This window comes from Conger conger, chromosome 5 (genome assembly GCF_963514075.1).
Source record: "Conger conger chromosome 5, fConCon1.1, whole genome shotgun sequence".
Lineage (NCBI taxonomy): Eukaryota > Metazoa > Chordata > Actinopteri > Anguilliformes > Congridae > Conger > Conger conger.
Genome location: NC_083764.1, coordinates 43462760 through 43477923, shown reverse-complemented (window position 1 = coordinate 43477923; position 15164 = coordinate 43462760). Strand labels below are relative to the sequence as shown.

At 40.7% G+C, this 15164-nt stretch overlaps 1 protein-coding gene across 1 annotated transcript in view; it reads left to right on the top strand.

Moving 5' to 3' along the window:
- The window catches only part of clstn2a (calsyntenin 2a), a 153707-nt gene that overhangs the window by 52685 nt on the left and 85858 nt on the right, over nucleotides 1–15164 (top strand). The window contains exon 2 of the mRNA XM_061242190.1: nucleotides 14424–14549. Coding sequence (XP_061098174.1) covers nucleotides 14424–14549 — 126 coding nt within the window. The remainder of the gene's footprint in view (nucleotides 1–14423; nucleotides 14550–15164) is intronic.

The window sequence follows — 15164 nt, the reverse complement described above, 5'->3', positions numbered from 1 at the left end:
ACTTCAGAAAAGCAAACCTACAGTATGTTGTGAGAAGCTTTTGGAAAATGAATGAAATTACAAAGAAGTAGGCCTAATGAAGGTGATTGATTAGCACGGTAATTTAATGTGCGTTTCTCTATGATGTTGATGATAATGATTATTATTTTTGTAGTGGTAGTACTGGTAGAATTGCAATAGTAATGGTGGAATATGAATGTGTCTGATGACGTTTATTATTCTTGCAAAATATCTTTTGCAAGACTGTTGAGCCCTAGATTATTTTTACATTGAGTGCAATCATCTGTGGTTGTGTTTGTATTTTGACGCCCCAAAAGAAAAAGAGTGAATTCCCATCTCGTTCCGTTTCGCACATTTACCAAACAGAGATTTGATCAGAGTGCTGCCTGTTTGACCTTCATGTGGAAGGAAACACAAACAAATACAATTGTTATTGTTCAGTAATCTTATCAGTGAATCTTTTATTTACTGTATGTGCCATGATGAAGATTGCTTATTTCTTCCTATAAAATAACTTGTATTACATTATGGTAGATTGATTTGCATGGCACATGCTTAAGGTTTACATGGGTACTGACTGTGAAGTGTAGAACATAAGGCAGTGGTGTGCAGTATGATTATTTTGTCAATAATGGATCTTAAGGGCACATCCTTAAATAAGAAGCTAAATTCGAAAACTATCTTTATTAAATTATATGCTGTACACATGCTGCAGCACTGAAAGAGTTTGCTTCTGCCAGTAACCACACATACGGATTCTTTCAATTGGTACAGTACGCACAGCAATAGTAATGTCACTAGCTGCACCAGTGGTGCCATAATGCCTGGTGTGGTTATTTACATAACCATTTATGAATGTTTATGGTGTGTTTATGGAAAAGTTGTGTAACTCTTATGCATTTGCTACTTTTGCTAGTTTGGATGCAGTACATCAAAGTATAGTAAATAAATTGTCTTGCAAACTAGTGTTAGCAACATAGTGTTAGCTACCTGCCAATTGGATTTCTGATTACAAATTAAGAACCAAAATGAAACACACATCCAGGCCAAAACAGTAATAGATTATGTCATTGGAAGATATTTAGCTGATGAAATCCTTGGCAGCATGGCTCACTAGCTTTGTAGCATTGTAAGTCCAGTAGATTCTCCTGCCAATTATCCATAAATTTGCAGACTTCATAAAATCTACAAAAAAGATGAGCCTACTGGCATTTTAACCTTGGGTTATTGAGTAACTTAATGCTTAAAGGATATTTTACCTTCTGGAATGAGCGGAGGCCTTGCAAGGTAGATCTCCCCCCACTTAAGGGTGTGAAAAAATGAAATGTAAAAATAACGTTTCTGCCAACAGAGTGCACTCAATGTCACCAGCAACATTAGTCAATCAATGAGAGACTCAGATATTAAAATTGCGAGTCTAGAGAATTCCCTAGCAACACTGGCAATAAATGGCATATTGAAGCGCTCAGTAAGCACTATCCGTGGGGACTGAAAACACACAGAGCAGTGACAAGGGCTCGGATCCTTAATGTATCACAAATGAGCACCACTTGTAAATACAATAGAAGAAGAATGGTCAGAAGAAAATGGCTGGTCCTTGTTTACACAGTCCTGCTGCTTAGACTGAGAATGCTTCAGGGATAAAATGGTAAATTGTAAATGTCTGCATTTATATAGCGCCTTTATCCAAAGTGCTGTACATTTAATGCTTCTCATTCACTCATTCACACACATACTCACACATCAATGGCTATTGGCTGCCATGCAAGGCACCAACCAGTTTGTCAGGAGCAATTGGGGGTTAGGTGTCTTGCTCAGGGACACTTCGACACACCCAGGGCAGGATTGATCCAGCAACCCACCGACTGCCAGACGACTGCTCTTACCTCCTGAGCCATTGTTGCCTCGAAAAGCAAGTTTCAACCTCAATTTTTAAAAAATTGCAGTGGCTCTCATCCAGGGTCAAACAGATGCAGTCACTGAGTAAGGTTATTAATGGCTTTGAAGCATGAGCAAATGTAGCACAGTATATACTTACTGAGTAGTGTACTGGAACACTGGGCCTCTATGCACTTTATCATTGTGATAAGAAAAGCAATGTCTGGTTCCTTAATCTATATGAAAATGGAGGCAAACAAGTTAATTTGATATTAAAATGTGTTTTTTAAAATGTTTTTTTTCTGACTCCCTCCTTGTAGCTACCTCTCCATGAGTGCACTGGGGTCTGGGGCGGGTTAGCTCGCTGCACGTTTTTTAAAAGCGGAGCCGAATGATCTCCGTTAGCCTTCGTGTAGCTTGGAGAGCGAAACCTCTGCTTACGCGCCGCGTGCCGTAAGCGTTCCGACAGAATTTCCTAATCCCATCAAACAGCGGGGATAAAGTGCGAATGTCATCGGAAAGCTGGAGTCGGACATGCCTAAGCATCCCGGGAAGGGGATAACTGCGGACAGCTGTGCGCTGGATTAATACGCTGCAGTCGAGCTGCCTCATTCTTTCAGAGAATTAACAGCAGCTGCCGATCAGCGCCAGCGCGTTTATTAATCTGACCACTGCTGGGAAATTCGCCCCGCTCTTGCATAAGCGTGCAGTTTTCACGCTGTTTATTATTTTTTGCATTTATTTATTTATTTTATCTTCTTTTTAGCTCCACGATTGTTCTATTCTAATGCCGGACCATCCGCTCGAGCGAATGCAAATTTCCTGCTTTCTGGCTTGGGGAAGTCAGCGAAATACACTTCAGAGCATGCTTAAATGATTTTCTTTTTTAATCTCTGGGGTGACTGGGAAAGTTCAAAATGCTAATGTCGCAGCAGATGAGAGCAAGGAGAAAGATAACCTTGAGCTTCTCTTTCTGCTCACACACTGCTGGATAGACACCAGGCCCTGTAGAATATACACACTCACCAGTACCTCAGCTATGCAGTATGGCATCAGAACCAAAACACCGGCAACCATGCCAGCCATGGTTTAGGACGGCAGAACACAGTGAGATTTGGTGAGCTTTCGACCAATGCTGTGCTATACCTCAGTCTTTTTTTGCAATATGCAATTTGCAATACACTGATTGGCTGATGTGAGACCCAGAGAGTGAGTCATGTGACTCACTGATTAATCTGTTGACCACCAAATTTAACTCGCCTAGCTGCACAAAAGATGATCACTTGCAATTAATTTTGAGGCAAAGTGAAGGAAAAATGCTGATTGAATTGCAGCCAGTGTCTGCGTGACCTGCAGACAACTGGACAGATTAAAGACGTCTAAACATTTAAGGCATAGCAAATTGGGCTTTTCATACAGTTTTTCCCCATGCTGTGAATCGCAGGAGGAATGAGACTGAATATGTATCATCTGATATTCCATGACAAGGTCCCAAAGCAATTACCTGGATCGGTATTTCTTCAAATGCAGCTTAATTAACCTGCAGCTAAGAAAAATATTATCTGTTATTTAATGCTGAATTCATAGGCTCTTAATATTCATTAAATGCCTATGAATCCAGCATTAAATAACAGATAATTTGTTGATGGCATTACTATTCCTGGCTGAAAGGGTAATGTCTGTTATGAATGAATATGCACTCTGCAGTGCATTGTGCTATCCATAATCGGGCAGGTCTTGGGGATAGGAAATGGGGTTTAATTTCATTGGAATATTTTATTTTAAAAACATTTCGAACAGTCAAATATGAAAGGAATCAGAACAGGCGTCATTACATTTGCGTCAACAAGAATTCCTTTTAAAATCCTGAACCTAAACAGGAGCAGCGTATCAAAGAGGGGAGACAAAATGGTGTCTGAGTTGGCCCACATCTGAATAAACAGAACATAAGATGGCAAGACACATTCCTGGTTGCCAGGCTTTAAGTGTGAGCAAACTGTGGAAAGCTTAAGGCAGTGACCTGTTTTGCATGTGCAGTTAGGCAATTAGCACTATTGCTTTTTCAGAAGGCGAACCAACACCCTGCACAAGGTGATTGCAGCTTCTGGAAGTACTCAATGCTCAGACTTTGTTTACGTTAACTATGAATGAAGCTTTCCTTCGCTGAATGGCTTTCAGGCATGACTCACAGATTGGCTTGTGGTTGAGCGCAGAAGTAATGGCGAAGGAATATTGATGCTTGTGCATGCTTAGGGAACAATAATTCAATCAGGCGACAGAGAAGAGTGCGTCACGCCTATTATGCTTCCATCTACTCTCGCGTCAAAGCACATTTGTTCTCCAAAATGGCTTTTTGCTGGTGTAGACAACACACGGAGTCAGCAGGGAGGAAATAAGGCAGCCAGTGACCACAGGATAACTACTGAATACAGACTGTATACGGACAATCCATAAATCATCGCACGACTGGCGCTTAGCCAGAGAGACTATTCCACGCCAGCCCCGTGTTTGTTTCCGTTAGGTAATTTACCTTGGGGTGTCAACTGAACACAGAGAATGCAGGCTACAGCCCCAGGCTGCAACCTCACACAACCCCAGGGATACGACCAGGGGTGGTGTTAATGAGGTAGAAAAGAGCGCTTTCCATCAACTGACAGGTTTTTAAACATGTTACGGAGCATGTGCAGCACCCCTGACATTTTTACATGGGACATTACTCCTGATTCTAAGCAGAATTTATGGTTCCTCAGTGCACAGGGCACATTAACACCTCTTTGAATTTCAACTGTGAACTTGTGTGAGGAAAAAAAAAAATGTCACACATTTTCTCACTACCGGCAGAGAAATATTTCTGTGTCAAGTCAATCACACTAAATCCTGTATCCAATACAAATTCTAAGCTTAAAATAAACACTTTTTTCTTTATAAGCACATTTCAATTCCTTGATATATATAGCAATTATACCATAAAACAAACATAAATATAAATGAAGACAGCCACCTATCCCTACAACAAAATTATTTTAAAGTCCTGGAAATGATGTGCATACACAATGCACAAAGACCAATTCAATTCACACTCTATAATCATTGTTTTTATCACAACTGTAGCGATCACATCCTAACTACAAGCTAACTAACGATGAACGCTTTTACATAGAAGCTGTTTGCTTCGAATGAGCTAATTAAATTTACTCCGTTACAGTAAATGGAGCAGCTCTTGTGTTGGTGTGCATTGCCTGTTCCTCCCGTTTTAAGACTAGGCAATGCCTTATCTGAAAATGATGCTATTAGATTGAACCAATCTGATCCTATGAAATTTATCCTGAAAGCCCTACCGCTGGCAGAAAGTACACCACCAGGCATGTGTCGACTGAGTGACAGTTTGGCCCCAGGCAAGCTTGTCTCTGTCTCACCTGATGAATCATAACTGTTTCTGAAAGCCTTTGGATTGTCAGTGAAATGATCACAGCTTTTTTTCGGTTTTCATATTTTATTCTTCCACAGTATTTCATCAAGCTATTTATTGAAGATTTATCTGACATAGAAATGGGGAGAAAACTGACATTATCCAGCACCCAGAATTTAACAGTGATTGGGGGATTTCATGGATATCACGTGCAAAATGAAATAAAACAAGCAGGAGAAAAGAAGTATAACATGTAAATCACAAACAATTACAACTGATTGAGGTCACCCCCCTCAATTTATGATTATTACTGGTATTATTATTACACATATAAATCTATTTTTCACTGTTCTCCAATAAAGGAAAAATAAGTCTGGCATACAAAACCACAGACAGCTATTTGACCGCTCAATTAAGGCTACAGCTGACTAATAGAATAAGCTAAGAGAATGCCAATGAAGACAATTATACTTTGCTCAATTACTTTTGGGACTTAATATGTGAAAAGAGATGTGTCAAGAATCTGTTAGTAGTCTTTCATAAGTGAAAAAGATGGGGTATTATCAGATCCTAATTTTGTACCATGGGAGTATTTACATTTTTAGCCAAAGGGGAGAGCACAGTGTTGAAGTCACGGACATAGTTTATTACCTTGTTAAGATCTTTAAAGACCTCATTCCTTACCTCATGCAATAAAATGGTATGTTGTTTTACAAGTGCAATAAATCACAGATTTAATAAAAACATTCCTGTGCAAAAGTGTTATTGAACTAATGGAGTCACCCTCGAGTCGTGGGGTGGGGCTTTGGGTGGGAGGGGGGCGTTGACAGGAGCCAATCATAGTGCAGCTGCTGTACATGATTATGGAAGAATGTGAGTCCTCTCTAACAGTGTCTGTTGGTGCTCAGTCACTTGTGTTGAATGGCAGGTATAATTTATGGGTAAGTGTTGGTGTCCAGGGGATGGACAGAGAGTGAGAGAAAGAGAGACAGAGTGAGAGAGAGACAGAGAGAGAGAAAAAGAGACAGAGAGTGAGAGAAGGAGAGAGAGAGATTAGAAAGAAGCAATGAAGGAGTTAGCTACACATCCAGATAATGAAAATTACATTCACAGCTAGCTAATACCCAAATATAGTCAGTGAAGGATGAAAGCGTAGGTATAAGCATATCATGACAGTGGGGGCCAGCACCCATGTTCCCTCAAAGTGCAGATATAAATGAGAAATTAGCTTTGATAGCGAAGTGCATTTTTTGATCATTTTAATATCTGCTGGTGGCAAAATTAGATTTTGCCAGTGTGCTATCAAAGTAATTGGCCTTGATGCTCTCGCATATCTGAACAATCAACACTATGCTTATCAAATCCAGTTCATTAAGGCTAAAGGCCAGATTTTGACTCCTAAGGCAATATATAATTAATTGTGCACACATGACATTTGCAAATCCACAGGGTTGTCGCTTCTGCACTGAAATGGGTAAATGTCAAATAAGGGGAGAATCTTTGGCAGGGAGCCTCTCATGTACATTGCACTCCAATCGTTGACGGTTCAATACTGACGTTTTGAATATTTGACATCCGTGCTGGCCACTGTTAGGCAGTTGGGTGTCTAAGTTTGTGACTTTTCTCGAACTGTATAGGAGACCACTTTACTTTTGCGTTGTTGTGAAGCCCCATGTAGGGAGTGCTAATGGCTAACCAAAGCCACTATGTTGTTCTTTGATGCTTTTTAATGCTCGACGTAGGACGAGTACGACAGCAAACAGTGAGGAACGGAGCCAGGAATGTCTGTGTAAGAGATTTGCCTGTCTGGTAGTATCGGAAAAAACAGCTCTCAAATCAATTAAAAGTTCACTTTCCAGATAGTTTTCCCCCTAGTGGACGTGACTCCTTTTAAAATGTATACAATAGACGTGACATTTATAAAATGTACTCTAAAACCTTCCCAATAACGTCAACTGAATGAGAATGAATGAACAGGCTGTTAGACACTATAGACGGTTCAGAGACGGAAGCGAACACGTATAAATGTTAATGGAATTTAAGTGCTCACCTATCAGCAGGTATCAGTCTAAATTGTGCTTTTAGTATAAATATTGGCCCGCTCCATCTTCACATATTTTCTTAGCTGCAAAGTGCTTTAGGAAGAGATTATGAAAGTCAATCTGATGGTGTCTTTGTTTTTCTAACCCAGCGTGTGGATGCATTGCAGTGCCGTGCGCTGAATGAGGCGGCCTGATTTATTTGAAGTGAGGTGGAGCGGGGGATAGAAATTCGGAGCAAGAGAAATGTCACAGACATTTGTCCTCAACTCATAATGCAAATGCAACGTTTATCTCCACCAAACACAGTTTTGAATAACGGCAGCGGTTAAGAAGAAAAAAGCACCAATTACTTTTAATTACAGCCTAAAGAGAAGGACGGATTTTGATTCAATCCAAGCCGATCCGGAATCCAGTGATTTTCGTTCAATCTAGGCCAATCTGGCAGACTTGATTTAAAATGTGCAAGTGTAGTGAAAGCCAAAGTAGCAGCAGAGATAAGTGAATAAATAAAAATAGGAAAGAATATCTGGGTGGCAGGTCACCCTGAGTTCCTCTGAGCTCTTTGCAGGTATTGCTCACTAGGCTGGCTGAAAGAGGGACAGATTTGTTTCACTAATAATATTTGTTGAAACTTTAATGTCACCTTCCATGGCAAAATAGAAAAAAATGTATTTTCCTTCATTCACATTCATAACTAATTCAGAAGGCTTTAGCTCTTCCAGGCTACGGTTGCTCCCTTATTAATATTTAATGTCGCTCAGTGGCTGCCTGTCATTGGTTATGAAGGAACTTAAAGCACCATTAGAAGCTTTTATCTGCCCTGTGATTCTACATATTTCAGCCGTGAGAGTGGATGCATTGTAAGAGAGGGGAAGGGGGTATGTCTGAGAGGAATTCTGGACAGCCTTTTCTGTTTTTAAGCTGCTTCTTTGGGGGTTAGGAAATGGTATGATGCAGGGGGGGGGGGGGTGAATGAGTGAATATCGCAGGTCACCTTGCTGGGAGATACAATATACAGACACAGTGTTGTGGTGTGATCCTTTTTCTATTTACAGAAGTGTCTGATGTCTTGCCAGCTTTGTATTGGCTGGTATTGGGACATTTGTTGTTTCATGGCTTGAAGCTAAAAGCATGTTTAATAACTCTGAAGCTGCTTGTACTGCTAGTTATGTTTCATACATATGAATAGATTTGTTGTACAGCTTTTATTCACATTATAAACTTCGATGTCTGTTTTCATATCATGCCAGTACTTCTTTGTTTGAGTGCAGCAGGCTCAGGTTGCATATGCCGTAGGAAATAGTTCCAACTGAAAATTATGTTAAATCTACTTTCCTGAAAACATATCAGGTAATATACATACACTGAACCTCTGGTGGAATAGCATTGCTGTAAAAGCTGCTATGGAGTTATAGGAAGTATTTTTATTTAATTCCACAATGCCCCATTGTAAAGGTCGGCAGAAAGGTTCTGCAACCATCAACAGGAAGTGGACTATTCCTTTAGAGTAGAGAAAAGCACCAACGACAGTTCAATCCCACTCCCCGAGGTAAAGATAACATCCAGTAATATAAACGGATTGTGTCAAAAGAAGAAACAAAGACAGAAACCCTTGCAAGTCATTCTGGATAAGGTAGCCTTCTGAACAAATGTAGAACATGATACAATTGAAATGTCATGATCTGATTGTACAGTAGCTCCTCATTAGAACTGCTCATTTTTAACAGTAGCTCCTGCAGTCGTAATGGCAAGGCCAATGGTTTTAGCTTTAATGCTAATGCGTAGACTCATTTCATGTCTCTGCTGCTAATTTTGTAGGTTCAGTGAGCCTAATAAGGCCTTTCATCAGATATGACAAACCACAGCTGCTGAGATTTTTATCCTTGGATAGCTCTTGAAATTTTTACGGTGTTTTTTAAGGTATTCCTGAAAAGTAGCATTTTCAGATCCCACATTTTGCTGTAATCCCAACATCTCCACGGATTGGTATTTTACACAATTGCATAATTAGGCACATTTCCTTAGCTCACTTATGTCTCCTTAACATTACTACTGCTACTATGACTACCTCTCTCTGTTTCTCTTTCTTTCTCTCTCTGCCTCTTTTCTCCCCCTCGTATCTCTGTCTCCTCTCTCTCTCTATGTGAACGTGTTCCAACCATCTATGAGTCTATGAGTTATAACCCAAAGATACCCAGAGCAGGGTCATCTGGTAAGGGATTAATTGCTTGTTGCATCACCTCTGCGACACTCTGAAATCCCCACTAAGTCAAATGTGTGGCTTCCAGGTTTAATTACCACGTCATTAGAGGAGGGCAGAGAGAGGTCAGGGGCACATTTGCAACTGCTTAGCCGACTCCTAATTCTCAGTACAGCTTTGAAAAAAAGCCCCCTGTGATGTTGGAATAACCATACCACTTTCGGAACATGTAATTATCTCCTTATTTCCCTCCAAGACTATTCTATCAGTCATGTCACACATCTCTCATTCTTTCCTCTTTCTCTCACTTTCTTTCTGTCGCTTAGGTGTGTAATGTGAGAAATTGGTTTTTTATTCGAGATTTAATTATGTGGTGAAAAAACTGAACTGAGAAATGTTCTGCTGGGTGATGCAAAAAATATTATTTTATAACAGTCAGGAAAATAAGATCAATAGTTAGAGGATTGTCCATGGCTGGAGGTGGCGGTTAGATTATGACATTTGAATGATGCTGAAAGCAAAGATTTGTATAGAATCTACTGCAGATTAAATTGCTGCAAAGGTTGGCCATTTGAATTTGTGGAAGTGAAATACTAGGGTCACGTTCAGCCCTGACAAAACATAGCAAGACGTTTATTTAAACGGAAACAGTGGCGTGTTGACCATCCTGTGAACCTTAGGTGGACCCTCTAACGTAGGCATGGTTTGCTACTACAGCATCTGAGAAGGCCATTATGTACGTTATCTGGGCTTTAAGGCATAGGCCAACACCATTATTGATTCTGGCTACACCCCCGAAGCACACACCAAACAGGCTCAAACATATAGTACATCGAAGAATGTTGCAAAATGTTGTACACCGTTGGGAGGGAACACATCGTTCAACCCAACACGATTTGGATTTTAATATTAGATCAAACCAAATTACTTACTCAATCATACTTTATGAAATGTGCTTCATTTCACACATAAATCGTTGTTTTATACTCAGATAAAGTTTACGTAAAGCTCAGCAGCCTTGCTCTCTGAGTCAAGAACACAGCTTCACTCTAAAGCACCTGAACATATCTGCTGTTGTTGCTGAGCTGAAATCTTTACTTGATCCTCTAATTGGGGTCATCAGATGCCTTCAGTGTGTGGTTGCTATTTTCTGTTACGATCATGAAGTGCTGAATGGAGTTCCTTCTCCCCTGGAGTTCCTCTAAGTTTTTTAGTTCACTATTACAGTGCTGGCAGGAACCTATCTGGGAGGGTCTTCCCTCCTGGCCATAGCAACCATAGCCCTGCATGCTCATGAGTGTGTGTGTGTGTGTGTGTGTGTGGGCCAGCAGAGAACTGATAAAATCCCTGTTGGAACTGAATACAAACAATTAGCTGTGCCTCTTGAAATTTTTTACCATTATACCAACCCACTATCAAACAAGCTATGAATAATGCACCTTCATTTACTTAATTTTTATTTATTTGACAAGAAGAAGGCTTTGTAATTTGTTTAGATACCCACAGTGAACACCTGTGTTTTTTTTCATGGAAGTTATGATGCTGGCCCACATTGCACATAAGAAACTACACTATGGAAGTCATAAATAGTTGTTTTTTTTTGGGTTATTGTTGTATTTATATGCCTATGATTAATGTAATTATATATAATCTGTTGGTCCCATTTCTATAATATTTAATTGACTATAAAGAATTTTATTTTTCTGTTTTTAAGTTAGCATCTGATTATACTCTAGCTTTGACACAGTGGGCTTGACTTGCTAAAAGGACTAAACAAGGCCAAAATGAACTGCCAGACAAGTAGACCCAAGTTAATAAATGTTCATAAGGAGTAGGAGCGCTCAATAGAACCAGGTTCTCCTGACCATATCTTAGCTTTATCTATTATAATACAGGGCGAAACTGATCTTAGATCACACACACTGAGACTTTTCTGACACTTTTATGAATTCAGAGTCTGGAATGATAGCACCATTAAGTGAGGAATGAGCTGCTTTCCAAAGTGTGCTGTAATGCATCCTTTTACAGTCATAATGCAGTTAATCTCTCAATTTCTGTCCCTCCCCTCTAATGTAGAGTAATGGTACAGAATGTTCCCAGTGGTTACTGTCAGACCGAACATACTGCATTTATGTTGTGAATACCAGTCTGTAAAAAGCACAGTGTGTGTGTGTGTGTGTTTGTGAGAGAGAGAGGGAGTGTGCTAGTGTGGTAGAGAAAGAAAGAGAGTGTGTGTGCGTTAGTGTGTGTTAGTGTGTGTGTGTATGAGAGAGAGAGTGTGTGTGTTAGTGTGTGTGAGTGTGTGTTAGTGAGTGAGAGAGGGAGTGTTTGTGTGTGAGAAAGTGTGTGTGTGTGTTAGTGTGTGTGTGAGAGAGAAAGTGTGTGTGTTAGTGTGTGTGTTAAATTGTGTGTGTGAGAGAGTGTTTGTGTGTGAGAAAGAGAGTGTGTGTTATTGCGTGTGTGTGTGTGTTTGAGAGTGTGTTAGTGTGTGTGTGTAAGAGAGAGAAAGTGTGTGTGTGTTAGTGTGTGAGTGTGTGAGAGAGAGAGAGAGAAAGTGTGTGTGTTAGTGTGTGTGTGTGTGTTAGGTTGTGTGTGTGTGTGTGAGAGAGAGAGAGTGTTTGTGTGTGTGAGAGAGAGTGTGTGTTATGCATGTGAGTGTGTGTGTGTGTGTGTGTGTGTGTGAGCGAGAGAGTGCGTGTGTTTGTGTGGGTGAGAGAGAGAGTGCGTGTGTTAGTGTGTGTGTAAGAGAGAGAAAATGTGTGTGTGTTAGTGTGTGAGTGTGTGAGAGAGAGAGAGAGAAAGTGTGTGTGTTAGTGTGTGTGTGTTAGGTTGTGTGTGTGTGTGAGAGAGAGAGAGAGTGTTTTGTGTGTGAGAGAGAGAGTGTGTTATTGCATGTGAGTGTGTGTGTGTGTGTGTGTGTGTGTGTGAGAGAGAGAGAGAGTGCGTGTGTTTGTGTGGGTGAGAGAGAGAGTGCGTGTGTTAGTGTGTGTGTAAGAGAGAGAAAATGTGTGTGTGTTAGTGTGTGAGTGTGTGAGAGAGAGAGAGAGAAAGTGTGTGAGTTAGTGTGTGTGTGTGTGTGTTAGGTTGTGTGTGTGTGTGTGTGTGTGTGAGAGAGAGAGAGTGTTTGTGTGTGTGTGAGAGAGAGAGTGTGTGTTATTGCATGTGAGTGTGTGTGTGTGTGTGAGAGAGAGAGAGAGTGCATGTGTTTGTGTGGGTGAGAGAGAGAGTGTGTGTGTTAGTGTGTGTGAGTGTGTGTGTGTGTATGTGAGAGAGAGAGAGAGAGTGTGTGTATGTGTGTTAGTGTGTGTGTGTGTTAAGTTGTGTGTGTGGAGGGGGGGAGGTAGAATCAGCATTTCATCAGCCCCCTTCACAGCAATCAAAACCAAACAGGCTGGCTATTTGCCGCCTCATAAATGGTGGCTTTACCCTTCGGGCCTCTAATGACTGTCACTGCCCAAACGGCACCATGCTAGCATTGCAATTCAGATTGCATCAGCCAAAGTCTCCGTTTACCCTTTTCCATTTGTTCTTAAAGTGTGCCTGTCGGTGCTTTAGACAGATTGCTTAGGAACGAATAGCCATAGCAGTAGCTAGATAAATTAGCTCTACCACACAAGGTAAAATGAAATTCTATTTCTGTCCATCTTTTTGACCCAGAAGGGGTAAAATGCTAGGATATGCCGTATATTTAGCATACTTATTTTCAGTTGTGATATTTTTTGATAAAGTGTGCAATGAAGGCTAACCCAAACTGACGTTCCACATGCGATATGCTATCAGCGACTGATTACATTGCGTCAAGAACATTATGAGCGTAGGAAATGCTGAGATTTCTTGTTGTTCGCACTAAAAGGTGGCATGATGACAAAGCTCGTAAGCATAGGGGTTGAGTCAAATAATGTGTGGTGCGCACAAATGGCAAGAATTCGAAGCTTCAAAAAGGGACTACTTTTTCCCCCAGCCAACTGTGTCTGGCACATACAAGACATCAACATTCCATTCTCACAATAAATCAAAGGTGTTTTGAAAAGGCATCAACACTAGGGAAGGACACCTTTACCAATGAGGTGAAGGTAGTTCCCGTGCTGCCAGCGTGGTGTAACAAAAGCATCTTTTCATGCTGTGCGAAAGGGTTTTGTATACGGCTCTCCAATTTGCGCATAAAGGAAAGCGCCTGGAGTTGTGGTTCTTGTTATTAAGATCCTTTTGTAAAGGCAATGCTGCCCTAGATGTAGTGTGGCAGGGGTCATCAGGAATCACTAAGCTTTTCTGAACCAAAAATAACAACCGGAAGGGTAGATGTCATGTTCTGTCGGAATCTACTGGAATACAAAGCTCCTGATTTGTTATCCCACACGTGACTGGCCAGTGCTTTTTGCAACTGTGTTGCATTCACCTGAAAGAGACCAGCTGATAGGTCAAGGGTGGTACAGGGAGAAGTGCAGGGTTAGCGCAAGCAGATCCATGGACCACTTGCTGTTTTATTCCTTTCATGCACTGCAAAAATAAAAGGATAATTCTTTTGTAATGTAAGTATTTTAGTCCTATACTTAAACTGAAATCTTATTTCTATTACTTTTTTGCTAAATAATGCAAAAATGTTGCCAAAGAGATAAGGTATTTGAGGTAGACTCATTTCAAGATGGTAAAACAGCTTTACTTGTCAAGCACACAGTAACTTATAACAAGTAATCTTTTCTGCTTGAGAAAAAATAAATGAGACTCATTACAACTGAAACACTTTTGAAGACGGTTTTTTTTGCAGTGTGAAGAGCCGAATCTGAGAAAAATGTTTGCAAGAAATAATCAACTGACTCTCTCTCTCTCTCTCTCTCTCTCTCCCTTTCTCTCTCTCTCTCTCTCTCTCTCTCTCTGTCTCTCTCTCCTTCCACAGCAGTGAACAAACACAAGCCATGGATAGAAACATCCTATCATGGAGTAATAACTGAGAACACGGACACTGTCCTTTTGGATCCTCCATTGGTGGCACTTGATAAAGATGCACCAGTCCCCTTTGCAGGTAAGAGTCCTCATCAGTTGTTATTAGGAAGTTCCTTATTGCCTTGTGGCCGATTGGCTGGCAGTGACAGGCTCCGCCCCAGCATTAGATCTTCTCCTATGTGTAATTGGCAAGCCGTCTGCCACAGGATTCTGATTAAAGATAATTCAGAAGAGACGTACAGGTGGGTGACAGGCTCTGTGTAATTAGAGCAAGTGGATTTTTTAACCCTCTGAGGTTTTGTGGCAGTTACACCTCATTAACTGAAGGCAGCTGAAATTAATTGCTTCTCTGACAGCCAAGTAATACTGATTTCTGCTTTGGCATTGGGCTGTTCAGGCTTGCAAACATAATGTGTGGGTTACAACACACTATTTAAAATGACACCAAAGGCATAAACAAGCCTTTGCACAAATGAAGGGCAGAGGTAGTCTCGTGAAACCAAGTGCCCCAAACACAGTCAATACTGGAAGAACAGTTGAAGGTTAAAAAATAAAAATAAATACACTATGTACATGATGCTTATGGCATTGACCTACTATAAAGATGAATTTAAAAAAGATCTGCTGAAAAGGTGCATTTTCTCTCTCTCGCTCTGTCCCTCCCTTTTTCCTCTTTTACCCTCTTTCCCTCCCT